The 15,958-nt window shown below is 36.7% G+C and overlaps 1 protein-coding gene across 1 annotated transcript in view; it reads left to right on the top strand.

The window, feature by feature from the left end:
• The window catches only part of Flt1 (fms related receptor tyrosine kinase 1), a 176,588-nt gene that overhangs the window by 58,577 nt on the left and 102,053 nt on the right, over positions 1-15,958 (top strand). The window contains exons 8-11 of the mRNA XM_026388407.2: positions 1,551-1,725; positions 2,721-2,838; positions 4,890-5,059; positions 5,685-5,844. Coding sequence (XP_026244192.2) covers positions 1,551-1,725; positions 2,721-2,838; positions 4,890-5,059; positions 5,685-5,844 — 623 coding nt within the window. The remainder of the gene's footprint in view (positions 1-1,550; positions 1,726-2,720; positions 2,839-4,889; positions 5,060-5,684; positions 5,845-15,958) is intronic.

The following is a 15,958-nucleotide window of genomic DNA, read 5'->3' as shown; positions in this document are numbered from 1 at the left end:
TTTAAATTAAAATACTATGACTTGTAGCAATATTTTATAAAAATCAAATATTCTCAATAAATGCCAAGAGGGAAGAAACTTTTTTATCTTGGTAGTGTTGCTGATTTAATTCAAGAGTATTGATAGTACTTCCATTGAATGCCAGAAATCTAAAACGGTATTGTCCAATGGAACTTTCTGTGGTGGAAATATATTATACCTGTGCTGACCAATAAAGTAATCACTAGCCACGTATGACTAATGAATACTTACAGTGTGGCTAGGTGCACTGAGGAAGTGAATTTTAATTTTGATTAATTTTAATTTAAATAGCCATGTGTGACTGGTGGCTGCAGTACTGGACAAAGCAAGTCCAAAACACAGGATGAACTCTTCTCCAAGGCAGAAACAATACCAAAGTTATTCAAACTTGGAAAGAAAAGAATTCTCAAGCAAGCAATAAAGCCTATGCAAACAGGCTGCAGCAGAGACTCCTCAGACTGTTAGGTTAGGGGACTAACTGACCTTTGATAGTGGTGACTGACTTTTCTCTCTGGTTACTACTGAAAATAAAGAAAATGGCCTGAACATGTCTGTGCCAACAGACATGAAATAAAAAGGCAGGTGAGTCGAAGTTTATTAAACAAGGCAAAGAGAAATGCTAAGCTCAAGATCCAAAGATCAGTCTGATTGGTTTTCAAAGTCTTTTTTTCCATGACCCACCCCAACCCCCATAGGAAAATGTTGATAAGAGGAAATTATATATTATGTGTTTGAAAATGAAAAGGAGAAGGCACTGTGATCTTGTCTTCTCAAAACAGTGAGCAGGTCATTGCCACCAGTTTAGACTACTGTGCCTCAAGGGCTTCTTTTGGTCTTCCCTGAGATAAATGTTGGACAACACCCTCCAAATGCTGGCCAAACTTGCTTGTCCCAGATCCATTTGCCAGGATTTTGCAGGAATTGGCAAGCAATTCTCACAAAGTGAAATAATGAAACAAGGAGTATTTTACCTTAGTAAAATACTAAATAGAACTTAGTTCTTTTCATTTCCAGTAGTAGCAAAGGAAACTTATGTAGTGATTTATTAAGAGAAACACTGTCATTAAGCCAGGTAATAAAGATAATTATTGCTCACATCTGTGTGTTCCAGAGAACAGGTTACTGTGTAGAGAGGTATGTGTCCTGGAGTAAAAATACTAGATTTGTGCTCAAAAGTTCTGAGTTTCTGGCATACTTTAGCCAATGTCTCTGTGGTTTCAGTTTCTTCATGGGTAAAAGAGGCAATGATTCTGCCCATGTCACAGGGGTTGTATAAAACAACTGAGATGATACATGTGAAAGTCAATTTGAAGAATTTAAGTGCCAAATGAAGGCTGGTATGCTACATAATTGAAACACATCTAGACAGATGTAGTTTCCAAACATCTTGCTCTAGGTGGATATGGTATCCTTCTCAGAAGAAAAAAGCAGTGCCTGTCAAAATAATGAACTGGGAACTGTCAAAATGCTATTACTTTAAGCATGAACAGTTATTACATCTACCTTTGTTATATGTTTTCTTTCTATAGACAACTAAGAGAGCTTCTGTAAGGCAACGAATTGACCAAAGCAATTCCCATGCAAATGTGTTCTACAGTGTTCTTATTATTCACAAAGTGCAAAACAAAGACAAAGGACTTTATACTTGTCACGTGAAGAGTGGACCATCATTCAAATCTGTTAACACCTCAGTGCATATATTTGGTAAGCAATAATTCAGCATTGCCAACTCAAGTTATGCTTTCAAATCATTGTGGACTTCAAGTTCTTTAAAGGAATAAACGTTCTTTTGGCTAAGTGTTACACTACCACAAATGAATATAACTTTGCCACAGTTTCTTCCACCCCACTGCCAAAAAGCAAATCACATTAAGTGCTCTTTAAATTTAATAATTTTGAATTGGACAAAGATTCTTTTCTTTAGAAGCTCATAATAGTTAATACCCAGATCATAAGATATTTATGAAATTCTTCATTTAGTGTTCCATATAAACAAAACAGGAAATGGTCAGCTTTACATTTCTTATCTGGGAAAACTTTCTCAAGTACTTCCATGAAATAAGGAATCAAAGGAGAAGGCACTGTGATCTTGTCGTCTCAAAACAGTGAGGCTTGATACATTTTTTGATAAATAAACATAAGGCTTGATACATTTTTTAGAATTAGTGCTATTTTATCCCTGGTTTTATTATCATGAAATCCTAAATTTGTTGCTTAATTCCACTATGAAAATTCTGTAGAGAAAGTGCTTAAAAACCAATTTCCATCCATTGTTGAAAAGGAAAACAGTGCGAAGAACAAAAACTATGGAGCAATTCTATCAAAAGCCATTTATTTCCTTTTGGCTTTCTCGGTTATTTTAAAGGCCAAAGAAACTTTCTCCCCCCTAACTCATATTTGCTGAGAAGATTTTTTAGAAATATTGCCCACTTTTTTGTTACTGTGATACAGATGTTTCAGATGTTTCCTGTAGCTCTGACACTGTTTTATGTCTATAGGATTTTCCACCGTTTCATTTGAAAGTATTTCATCAACTAAGGTGCTTTTAACATAGTTTATTCATTGAGCAACCACTGGGTTCACTGATTTGGTACCATCATAACTCAGCTCTCTTTAGTTTTTTATTGACTGCACCCTCCCTTAATATTCAGGAAGGTTTTTATTACTTTCTAATGTACTTATCACTTCTCCTTTCCAAGAAAAAGCGTTCATCACTGTGAAACATCGGAAACAACAGGTGCATGAAACCATAGCAGGCAAGCGGTCCTACAGGCTCTCCATGAAAGTGAAGGCATTTCCCTCACCAGAAGTTGTATGGTAGGACCATAACCATTTTCATATTAGTTTAGGACATATTTTGCAAGTAAGAAGATGCAAAAGCCCAGTAACTTAAATTCCTGAAAGAAGTATCCAGAGAAAATTCTTGGGCAATGCTGGAGAGTAGAAGCTGTGTTGACTTGTGGGTGGTGGAGGGGAGGAGGACTGAAGGGGAGGGAAGAAATGCATCACGATGAAACAGGAGATGGGGGTGGGGTTATTGCTCATTTCAGCTGAGATAGTCCCTCAATGACACCAAATTTCTTCATCTCTAACCTTCCTGTGATGTCAACACTCTTTGAATGAGATGTGTTGGGCAACAACTAGGAAGCATCTTGAATGTGTAACATGCTCTATTAACTCTGAAGAAGTGGGCCCTTGTAATGAGGATGCTGAAAATAATTCTTTTATATACAGCTGGGTTGAAAGTACCAGTCTTGTTTTAGAATTAAACAAACATTAATAGAGACAAGACATTCATTTGCAGGAGTGAGCAAATGGATTTACTTTGAAAGCTGCATATTCAGAAATTACTTAAACAGTTTTTTGTTGTTGTTAATAATCCTAGTACAACACTTGTTGTAAAGCGGTGTGATCTATTTATAATCTGCATTTTTGTTAAATTACTTTTAAACACTAATATATTTGGTTTGTCATTACACTTTAAACAAAGTGTAAGGTATAAAGCTGATTAGGATAACAATCCATGCAATATTGAAATGGTAGTATTTTGGAATTTCCTCAACCAGAGCTAAATTACTTGGCTTTCAATATCACAGGAGTGATATATTTGTTTTCTATTTCCTTGAATATTTCATAGGGAATTAAAGAAAAAAAACTTTGTGTTATGTATTCATGCCATTGCAATAGAAAAATAACTTTTTTGTTGTTTCATAATATCTTAAAAGGGTTAACAGTTAATCATTAAATTTTCTAGTAATTTAGAGACCAGGAGATATACCAATGCCTGAGTGTCACCTTATCTGTTCATGCTTTTTCAGTAACTAAGTAGCAAGGGCCTAAAAATAGTTCAACCCATCTTCAAAAGTACCAACTTAATGGTTAGAAATAAAGCAATTCTAAAATGACCCTGTAATCACAAAGTATAACTGTCATTTTAATTGCTTTGGAACTGAGCCCCACCAATAATGGGGATTTGTTTGCAAGACTGTGTAATACCAGCATGATTATAAACTGATACCATTTCCAATATTATACCTTTTTTACAGAACACAATAAACTCCTCACAGATTAAAAATGCCCACTTAAAGAACTATGCATTTAAATGAAATCCCACAATTTTAGAGTTTTTAAAAGGGATCTCTGAAAATCAGTAGAAAATCTGAAGACACTAGGCTTAACCTCTGGTCTTACAGTGTATAGTTTGCAGCAGAGCCAGGCCTGCATCCAGACCTCCTGACTTACGTCTCTACATGTAACTTGATGACATCAAGTCATTGATTCTATATTTAAAATGTTTTAAAATTGCTTTTAAGTTTATAGTTTGTTTGTTTTGTGTCTTAATAGTTCTTCCTCAGGGGAAAATACCTTGATTTCACTATAGTTTTGCTATGAAAGGGACAACTGGTGTGCCCATTTATATAGCTAATAAGAACTCCACATGAGATCACAATAGGAACGTCTATTTTTATTTTTATCTGGAGAAGTGATCTAGTTGATCTAACTTACAATGGCTCTTGTACTACTCATGGAGCCTCAAAGAAAACTCTGAAAAACAAAAACTCTGAAAAACATCTCAGATGGAATCAGAGCTTGTACTGCTGTGTTAATACTTAAAGTCAAGATGGCTACCAGCATCCCTGTGGGTTCATTAAGCCACCACTTTTCTTTCTACCTTGGTTCACTTTTTGCTCTTTGCCAATCCATATCAAGTAGTACCCAATCTATAAACAATACCTGCCTTTACTGCAATGTTGATAAGTCAAGGCTTGAAATTGATCAACTTGAGCTTATCTACTGAAATGGCCATATTATCAAAGTGATATCAGAGAGGCATATGAAGTTACTTACTGATCATGTTTTAACCACAGGCTAAAAGATGGGTCACCTGCAACGGAGATATCTGCTCGATATTTGGTTCATGGCTATTCTTTAATTATCAAAGACGTAACTGCAGAGGATGCAGGGGATTATACAATCTTGCTGGGCATAAGGCAGTCAAATGTGTTTAAAAACCTCACTGCCACTCTAATTGTAAATGGTAAGTTTACAGTTTGTACATTCTTTGGGTCCTGATAAGGGGAAAATTAATGAAGATTTATCCAATTCAAAAGTCATTATAATAATGCCAAAAAATCTTAAAATTTAATTAATTTTTGCAGTATAAGGGGTTGAACCCAGGGCCTTGCACAAACTAGACAAGAGCTCTACTACTGAGCTAAATTTCCAGCCCTTTACATTTTATTTTTAGATAGGGTTTCAGTAAGTTGCCCAGCTTGGCCCTAGAACTTGCAATCCTCCTGCCTCAGCCTCCCAAGTAGCTGGGACTACAGGTGTGCACCATTGCACCTGGCTCAAATTTTTAAATAGTTGTTTTAAAAAACACTTCTGTACCTCTCAATTATTTCTTGTTTGCTTATCTTCAATAGGCAACATGATTTTTATAATTGTAATCATAATGTGTATACCTTAGAATCAAATTATTAATGTTCTCAAACTACTTCCACTTTTTAAAAATAGACATTTTCTTGACAGATATAAGGGCTTGTAATGTTTTTGTTTCCCTGACGTTAAAACCAGTGAGACTGCAGTCCCTTATGTAAGGGCCAGAAGAAAGTCATCAGAACAGTTCTTGACTTCTGTCCTTTTCTTCATCTCCTTTCCAGTGAAACCCCAGATTTACGAAAAGGCAGTGTCATCATTTCCAGACCCAACTCTCTACCCACTGGGCAGCAGACAAATCCTGACTTGTACCGCCTATGGAATCCCTCAACCTGTAATCACATGGTCCTGGAGCCCCTGTAACCATAATCATTCCAAAGCAAGGTAGGGACAGTTCATTTCTTGACTAGCTTTTAAATACTTTTTGCCACCTCAAATTAAGGTTAATGGACACAGTTAGGAGTTTACACAAACGTGCAGTGTATTTAAGGCAAAGGCTCTCCTTGCCTTGGAAACAGGTAGGCAAGAGCTACTCCTCTTCCTTACTTTAAGTAGTTGATTTTATGTGGTGCTAGGGATGGAACTCAGGCCTCAGGCATGCTAGGCCAACTCCCTACCACTGAGCTACACCTCCAGCCTTCTCTTTCCTACTAAACATACCTCAGCACTGGTTCATTCTTACACACGTTTCTCTAGAGTGTATAGTTAAGGAACACAGGGATATAACTAAGGTCACTTATGAGCTGTCATTTGCTCAAGTTAGAACCTCAGCCCTCTTGTTTCCCAGCTGAGGATCCCCAGACATCAGCTACCCCACTGTGTCAGTTATACTGGTCATCCCACTTTTCATTTTATCTTCATTGGACACCATTCAAGATCTTTCCAACACTGATGACCAACTGTTTCTTACTTCGGAACTTCAGTCATGCTTTTCCATCTATCTGAAATGTACCTCTACCCACTGCCTGCCTCATAAGAAGTCCTTCTTTATCAAACCCCAAGGCTCAGCTCTTATATCACCTTCTCTGTGAACCCACCCAACTGCCTCATTTCTCCCTGAACAGTATGAAAAGCACTTTATTCACACCATTGCAAAATCAACTGATATGCACATGTTTCTCTTCCTCTGAGCTATGAATTAACTGCCCTGTATCTTTAGGGAGTGTCTGATACACAGTAGATGCTCAATGTGTATCTGCTGAATGAATACACCCCTACCCTCTGTGGATGTGCAGCATTTCCTTGCATCCTGTTGATGATGAACCCCGTTTGCTTTTTCCAGTTTTGGTTTAGTCTGAAGGGATGATACCAATGATATAGTTCATGAGCGTTCATTTGAAAAACAGGAATAGAATTGATAGGTGCAACAATAAGGTATTATTGAAACTGCCCAAGAATTATCATTATGCCAAAATATTTTCTTTATTGCTTTTAACTCCACTTGCAGAGTGGGAAGACTGTTGTTTTAAAAAGAAAATTAGCTTGATAAAAAGTAAACTAGGCATAATTTTAGCATAAACAGATAGAAGAGGCTATTTAACTCTCTAGATTCTTCCTGCAACTCCCAACTCTTCATTTTGTGTCTTAATCCTTTGTTTAGGACGTAGCAATAGTGGAAAATTACTGGTGAGTTATGGAATTCCTGAGAAGCAGCTATTTCCACACATATCTGATTTCTCATTTGAGTGTCATTTTCTAAAAATAGAAGTATAGAGAACTTGAAAGTCTTTAATACCCTCTTTACCACTATAGATATTTCACTCAAAATTCAGTGAGATCTGATAAGACCTTGTATTATTTTGCTAAGTGAAGGTAGGATACCTATTTATAGACTCATTCTCATAATGCTTTGATATATGTGCTGACCTTAGATGCAAATACATTTAAAATAACTAAAAAGTTGACATTAATAGGATAAAAGTGTATAGTTGAATTTTTATGGAATAATAGTCTTTAAAGATATTTTAATTTTTGTTTTAGAATTGAAAATTTAAATTTAATATCAATTGGGGTTGGGGATGTGGCTCAAGCGGTAGCACGCTCGCCTGGCATGCGTGTGACCCTGGTTCGATCCTCAGCACCACATACCAACAAAATGTTATGTTCGCCGAGAACTAAAAAAATAAATATTAAAAATTCTCTCTCTCTCTCTCTCTCTCTCTCTCTCTCCCCCCCTCTCTCTCTCCCCTCTCTCACTCTCTCTTTAAAAAAAAAAATTTAATATCAATTGAATTTCAGTTGCAACTATTAAAAAATAACAAGGAGTGACATAAGTAATTTGGGGTTGCATGATGCTGATAAATTATGATTTGGAGAATGATAGGAGCTGAAGTAAAACTTTGTGAAAATTAGCACTCTTTTTAATTTCTTTGTGGTATATGGGATTTTTCCTCCTGTTTCATGGAATACACTCACCAAGGCCTGGGAAGACATCTTATTCCTTTTAGAATTCTTCCAAGACTCAGAGCACAGCCTTAAATATTTGTTGGGCATTTGAATCATTCTATTAAAATCATTCACTTTTTGCTACTCACAGGACAGATCAGAAATGAAACATTTAACTGTTTTCATGCTGGAGATAATTCATTTCTTCAATATGTTGTTGTTTCAAATTATCTGCCAAAAATGTGCACATCCAGAAGCAGCTTTCATTCTTTAGTGAGTGTATACCAATGGAACAGCTTATCTGCACAGGCCCAGGTTTGGTGCTGGGTGGTCAAATTAGTGTACTTAGAAATATTTCTGAAATGTATACAAGATCATTGTACCTAGGAAACTAATAAAACAACTCTATTTCACCCTGTCAGATAGATAAAAACTAACATTTATAGATAAATGAAGCCCTCTTTAATTACTAAAATTTCTCAACTATGTCTTTATGTAAATGTTTTTATATACTAAATTAACTTAGGAATTTTCATTACTGACATAAAAAAGGAATGTTCTCTAACACTTTTGAGTTGTATAGTAATATATCTGCATAGTGATACATATGGTTGATCTTCAAAGGAGATTGAGCAACTAATGCTTACACATTGCTCATAAATATGTAGACTGATTCTTAGTGTTAAAATTTGAGTCAACCAGGTGTAGTGGCACATACCTGTAACCTCAGTAACTCAGGAGGCTGAGGCAGGAGGATTATAAAGTTGAGGCCAGCCTCAGCAACTCAGCAAAGCCCTAAACAACTTATAGAGATCCTGTCTCAAAATTTAAAAAAAAGGGGGGGGGGCTAGGGATGAGGTTCAGTGCTAAAAGTCCTCTGGGTTCAATCCCCAGTACCAATAATTAATCAATAAATTAACTTGAGACTCCAGTTAAAGGGCAACTCTATATATTGCCACAGGTTTTTTGTTCTTATTTAGTTGGTTTTCTTAGTACTAGGGATTGAACCCAGGGATTGATGCATGCTAGGCGTCAATTTTTTTAAATTTGAGACAGGGTCTACTAAATTGCCCAGGCTGACTTTGAACTCATCATCCTCCTATTTCAGCCTCCCAAATAGCTGGGATTATAGGCAGGTACCACAGTACCCATAGCAGTTTAATTTTTGAGGACACATTATATTTATTTTAAATAGCCCAAAATTAATTGACTTAACATGGTCAGCTACTTTACGTATTTAGGTTTAAAAAAAAGAGGACCAAATTTAGATTATCTTTCCTGGAGTCTGATAAACATGTAAATGTATTTAAAATTATCAGAACTATTGCTCAACTAGAAATTTCCTCCTTTTTAAAAAGAAGTAGTAGGGGCTGGGGATGTGGCTCAAACGGTAACTCGCTTGCCTGGCATTCGCCATTTGCGGGGCTCTGGGTTCGATCCTCAGCACCACATAAAATAAAATAAAGATGTTGTGTCCACCGAAAACTAAAAAATAAATATTTTTAAAAAAGGAAGTAGTAAAATGTTTTATGTAAATGACTTGTTTTAATGAAGTAATATTGTGGTTTTGCCTACAATTCATTATTACACAAATGTATAAGAAGCTATGATGTGGTGTTGCTTGATAGAGTGACTATAGATAACAATTATGTACTGAATATCTCATCAGAAAGGATATTGAAAGTTTTCCCCGTGAAATGATAAGTTATTGAGGAGACAGGTATGCTTATCCTGATTTAAACATTCACAATGCACACATAACAAAACATCATATAGTATGCCAGTGTTATGTATAATTTCTAGATTTTTATGTATCAAGTTTTCAAAAGCCATTAGGAATAAAAGGGAGAAAAAGATGGTTATTTTAAATTCACATAGCTAACGAACCAAGAAGAAATAAAGTGTACTCTTTCTGTGATTTTTACATTTCGGTGTATTTGGGTGTTAAGTTGGTAAGAGAACTAGAAAATTTCTTTAATATGTTTACTGATATATTAAAATAGATTACCAAGACTGAATGAGGAGTTTGGGATTTTTCTCATCTTAACAATTGGTAGAGAGCTCTAAATAAATCTGCTAAACCTGTTCCATGTTTATCATCCACAATGATGTTAAGTTTCTAGTAGCTCTCACATGTCTAATTCACAGCTTCTTCTCATATAAAATAATTAAACACTTCACAGAGAGAATATGAGGATAAAATGAGATGAAATAAGTGGGAAAATACACAGTGCTGTGGAAATGCAAGGTTGTACTTATTGCTACCATTGAGGGGAGTACATTTCTCTAAGACCCAAGATTTCTAAGTAACTTGGAAGGAAATTTCTGCCTGCTATGGAATTTCTTATGACAGTGAGAAACTATACCAAATATTTCTGAGAAATGAACAGAAATTGTGGAAGATAATATGCACTCTTTCTCAGCTTTGAAAATGGAAATCTAGTAGGTCTGAGGGGGAAAGGCCATAGAATTCTGGAAAATATAACTTAGGACTTTTTCAGAATTAGATAAAATTAAGGAACTATAAAAAAGTTATAGGAAAAAAGTAACAGGAAGAATAAATTGAAGGATGTAAAGGGAGAATGAAGTAACTCTCCCAGGTCACATGGCCTCCCCCATTCATTAGTTTCCCAGTCATGGGAGGAAGTGATTCTGCCCTGCATAATGGCTAAAGCTGGGGTGGGGTAGAATGGGCCTGTGGAATAGCTGCCACCATTTCAGCCAGCCCACATTTGATTTCTGGAACTTCACATACCCCCTGCATTTTGAAGAAACAAGTAAGACTACTAAGCTTCTGGGGGGTGGGGTGCTGGGGTTGTGGCTCAGTTGTAGAGCGCTTGCCTAGCCATGTGAAGCACTAGGCTGGATCCTCAGCACCACATAAAAATAAGTAAAAGGTATTGTGTCCATCTACACCTGAAAAATTAAAAAAAGATTGCCCAGGGCAAGGAGGTTATTAGTCTCTAAGGGAACTAGAGACAATGTAGGATTGGAGGATAGGGGAAGATATAGAAAGGGCAGACTTGGCATCATTTGTTTATACTCTAGTTTACCAGTTCTGGTTTTCTTAGGAAGAATCTAAGAGGCTGAAAGACTGCTTTTATTCTTGTATGTCAAGGAAACCCTCAGATAAATGACTAGAGGCTTCTGAGACTGAACAGGTCTTTCAGCTCACTTTCATCTAGTCATAGGATAAGGAGTCGGCTTCTGCTGGGTCATCTTGCTGGCACTCTCCATTAGCTTAGGTCACCTCCCCATTAATGTCCAGAGCTACTGGTTGTTTCTGAATTGTCTTGTTACAGTTTTAAAACTAAGGCTTAAGTCGGTGTGGTGGCCATAGCTGTAATCCCAGGGACTCAGGCAGCAGGGGCAGGAGGATCGCAAATTCAAGGCCAGACTAGGTAACTCAGAACATGCCTCAAAATAAAAAAGGCTTGATGTGTTGGGCATGGTGGCGCATGCCTGTAATCCCAGCAATATGGCCCTAAGTACTTGGCAAGACCCTGTCTCAAAATAAAATATAAAAAGAGATGGGGATGTGGCTCAGTGGTTAAGTGCCCCTTGATTAAATCCCAGCTACACCCCCCCCCCAAAAAGGCTGAATGTACTCCTGGGTTCAATCTCTGGTACCATACACAAAAAAATTAATAATATAAAACTAAGGCTTGTTTTTTAAATGTTGAATGTACCTAGGTCTCTACAGAGAGATTCAAGGACTGCAGTCTTTGATTACTGCAGTTTTAGAGCAAGTGTTCTTTAGAGCGTAGGCTGCCTTAATTCTGTCTATCTGTCATAAATCATATTCTGAGTAATAACACTGATCAACTGTAAGACATACCTGCAAAACAGATTAAATCAGTCCCCTCTACTGGGAAAAAATGTTAGGTTAAACTGAGTTCTTTATGAAAATCTCACTTCTTTATCCACTATCAGTGATGGCTAATGAAAATTTGTAGAGAGAAATTTCTGCTACTTAATGTTGCACTAATATTGCTCACATCATAGAAACCTGTTTTGCACATCATTGCTGTTCAATTTAAATACAATGCGATCATCTCCTCATCACACAAATATTAGGTACCAACCATATGCAAAAAATAAACACCATCTGTCTTTAACATTTCTGTTTTAATTATGTAAAATCAAATATGTTTGGCAATTACTTACTGGATCCATATAGGTGCCTGTAGAATGCCAATCATACTGTCTCAGGGCTAAAGATCAGAAATCAAATCAAGGAAATGGGTTCTATTCTTGGTGCTGCCCTTGACTTCTGTGTGACCTTGTCTGGTTACTTAATCTGTGCTTCCATTTCCCCTTCTGTAAATGGCAACTGCCGGTCCTCCCCGGTCCTCCCCTTTCCTCTAATACACAGCTATGAAGGAGTTAAATGAGAAAATCACTTTAAATTACATTTTCTATTTTTGAAAAAGCTTGAAATAATTTCTCAGTTGTTGTACACTGATATTTCCCTTCTGCTTTTTATAAATCATAAAGCAATTTGACCATTAACTCTGAGGATTAATGACAAATTAACAAAAAATTTCAGTTTATAAATATAAAATGCTTTCATATAAATAATAATCTGAATGAGGCCCTGGATCCCATCTTCAGCATTGCAAAAGAAAAAAAAATACAATAGTCCCACCAGCACTGGTGTCAACCTGGACCCACTTTGCCAGCCTTTGTCCCTCAAAGGCTTTATCCTTCCCTACCCAGTTGGCTCTAAAACCTTGCTTGTTTTATTTGGTCTTTTGCCAATTAGTCCCTTCAGGATGCAGAAAATGGTGCTGGTTTCTCAACTCATGGAAAGCTTTTTTCTTTCTTATCTAAAATGGTAAATTTTCTAAGAAAAACCCAAAAGACATAGATGGACCCTCAAGGAACCACTTCCAAAGCTCTATAAAGTAGGTCAGCCTGAAATCTAAAATAATTACATACTTTTACAACTTAAACAGAAAATAACGGTCCCTGCCACTCTCAATGACAATTTGATGTCCCATTTCTGAAACACTCTTCATCTGCCCCAGTAGGAAAGCATTAGTGGGGGTGTCTAGAGAAAGCTGACCACTCCAGGACTAAGTGGGATTTGCTCTTTGCTCCTGTGGGGAGGAGGGGTGGCCTAAAAAGCAGGGAAAGGCAGAGGCCTCTAGGAACTCTGAGAGCAGCTTGCCTAATTGCATTTCTCTATTGTTTACGTTAGCAAATTGGCAAGGAAAGGAAGCCCAGAATCATTAGGGATGTGTCAGGGATACATCATTTGGGAGAAACATAGTTTTGTTCATCAGTGGGGTATGTAAAATTAACAGGACAAAACCAAAACAATTGCTAATGGTAGTTAATTAGAACTGTACTCAAGGACCCAAATTTAATTGACTGCCAACATGAATGTCTATTATTTTTATGTTATAACAATTTTATGTCCTGTATTTTGTTTTCTATCCACAAAATGAAAGCTTTAACGATTCAATTGAAAGTCAACATTTCCTGGGGGCAAAATGTAGGTCAGATGTCTGAAGGAAATGGTAATTTAAGAAGACTTCTGTTTTTGGAAATATGATCACTTACCTCATGTTTTAATATTTACCACGTTGTTCTTCAATATACTTATAATTTGTGTTCATGTGTCTCTTATCATGTATTCTGTGCAGTATGGGTATGCAGGCTTGAAGCAAGCATGCTACAGAGAATTTTAATTTACCACAAACAAACTCTGAATAAAATGAGGACTTTAAAGAAGACCACTTGACCAAGGACCACTTTAGCAGAACTCTGAGCTTCAACAAAGCCAAATAAAACTGGCCATCTTATACAAGAGGCTTTCATCACAAGCCAAAAATGAATGTTCACTTACTAATGAGAAACTTCTCGCATTCTATTATGTAATTACTGGTTAGTTGAGGAAGTGCACACTGCCCAATGTGAATGTTCAGACAACAGCCCTTATTAATATTTCATACAAAGTCCTGAGAACAGAGCACAAGTTCATTTGCCAAATGCCTCTTTCCCACTTTCCTATGCTTTGTGAGATTTTCTTTTTCCCATTCTTCATAGTACTACAGTGAACCTGATGAGTAATTGTTTCTAATGAAGTAACTGTCTCCCATAATTGCTATCAAACATTTCATTATGTGTTTTAAACTAAAAGGCTGAGTCATAGGATGCTGGATTTTTATAGAGATCTGTTCAGCAGGAGTCAGTGTAGCTTCCAGGATTAGGAATACCAAAAGACAGTAACACAATTTGGGAACACTCCTTGAGAATATTGACAGAACCTTTCCAATTTTCTTTGGCCTTAGTCACTTGCATAGCATGTGCAAAATACAGGGTCCTACCTGTAGCACTAGAAAGAGGGAGGGGGCATTTGTATTACTGAATCTAGAAACTAATGTCCTGATGCAAGATCTTTAGGTAAAATAGAGAAATAATACATGGCATCTATAAAACAAGAACCTATTCGTGGACATCTACATTTTGTATATGTCTCCACTGACTTGGTAGGTCATTTTTCAAAATCTAGTGGAATCTAATCTGTGGGTTTAATGTAAATTCAATGCTTTTTTACATGAAAAAGCAGAACATGGTGGATTGAGAAGATGCAGAGGGTGTGTAGGATTTAGACTATGGCCTCCTCAGGCAGTGCCTCATAATGAGCTTCTAGTCACTAGTCCTTGTTTCTTCACACTTTCTCCAAAAGCCTGTAGAATGTTTTGCCATCTTCAGTTCAATGGTCTGCTCAATTATAATAGCTATAATGAATTTCACCAGTATTCCCTGTCTGTTGTCCAAAGCTGTGTTCATCCCTTCACACACATTATTCCTAGTCTGTACAACCATTCTACATAATGATCATAATTTTCCCAGTTTTGCCATGAGGAAAATGAAGCTCAGAGATTTATTTCTCAGGTATTTTCAGATAATGGAATTAAAGGAGAAGGACTAAATAGGTGGCATTGCAGAAAGTGCTTTTCACTGGTGTTCCATATGAATCCTCAGAGTTGGTCACTGTGAACTCTCTAAGGACGAAGCAAAAGTCCTCTTGGGGACAGGTTTGGGAAAGCACTCGCTATTAGGCTTGCTCTTGTCAGTAGTTAATTTGAGAATACCTGTTGAGAGCTGGGGATGTAGCTCAGGGGTGAAGTGCTTTTCTCTCATGCATGAGGCCCCAGATTCAATTCTCAACAACTTCAAGAAGAGAGAGAGAGAGAGAGAGAGAGAGAGAGAGAGAGAGAGAAATGAGAATATGAATATATGAATATGAATATATCCTGAAGATTCTGGAAAGTCAAATGGAAAGGGAAAGGGAAAGAGAGAAAGATGTGGCAGAGTGATGCAGAGATATTTATGGATTGAAGTTTTAGAAAGGACATGCCAGAAGATTAATTTGGTTTGATCATTGTATTTGGGCTGAGAAGAAATGTGAAAACCATAATTAGAAAGGCAGATTTGAACCTGACATGAAATTTCTGGAGTGGATTCAGTCATTCCTCCCAGCTCACTTGCTCTGGCTCATGCCTGGGTTTTCTGTTATCTACAAACCAGAAGTCTACCTTGTCATTTCTTATAGATTGATGGCATTTTACAGACTCATTATTGGTAATCTTATTCTTATGGCTCTTCAGCATGTTATCACAAGCATTGAATCTCTGAAATTCTGCCTCCCATGTCTAAAAAAATCAAAGCTTTGGATTTTTACTCTGGCTTTTTAAAAATATTACATGGGCACACATGCCCTTAGGCCTTTAATGTTCCATATGCCTTGTCCTCATTGAGAATTATGTAATATGATCATTTATTGCTACATTATTGACAAATATTCCTTTGTAAATTGGAAAAGGTTTTTAAACAAATAAAGTTAAGAAAAGTAAAAATGTGTTTTCAGAGACTATCTAGAGCCACACAGAAGATTATCCCTGGTAGAAGATGTGTGGCCTATCATTTCTATTTGTATTTTCCTTATAGATAAGTTCCTAAGCACTTCCCTATGGGACATGGTTTTATATACACTTTATATGTATTATCTCATTATCGCAGAACTTCTATGAAACAGAAACTATAATTATCACCCTCACAGAGAATGCAAGGACCCTGTTGGAAAACCTATACTGGTTGA

Source organism: Urocitellus parryii, chromosome 2 (assembly GCF_045843805.1).
Source record: "Urocitellus parryii isolate mUroPar1 chromosome 2, mUroPar1.hap1, whole genome shotgun sequence".
NCBI lineage: Eukaryota > Metazoa > Chordata > Mammalia > Rodentia > Sciuridae > Urocitellus > Urocitellus parryii.
The sequence above is the reverse complement of the archived record's forward strand: the minus strand, read 5'-3'. Positions and strand labels throughout refer to the sequence as shown.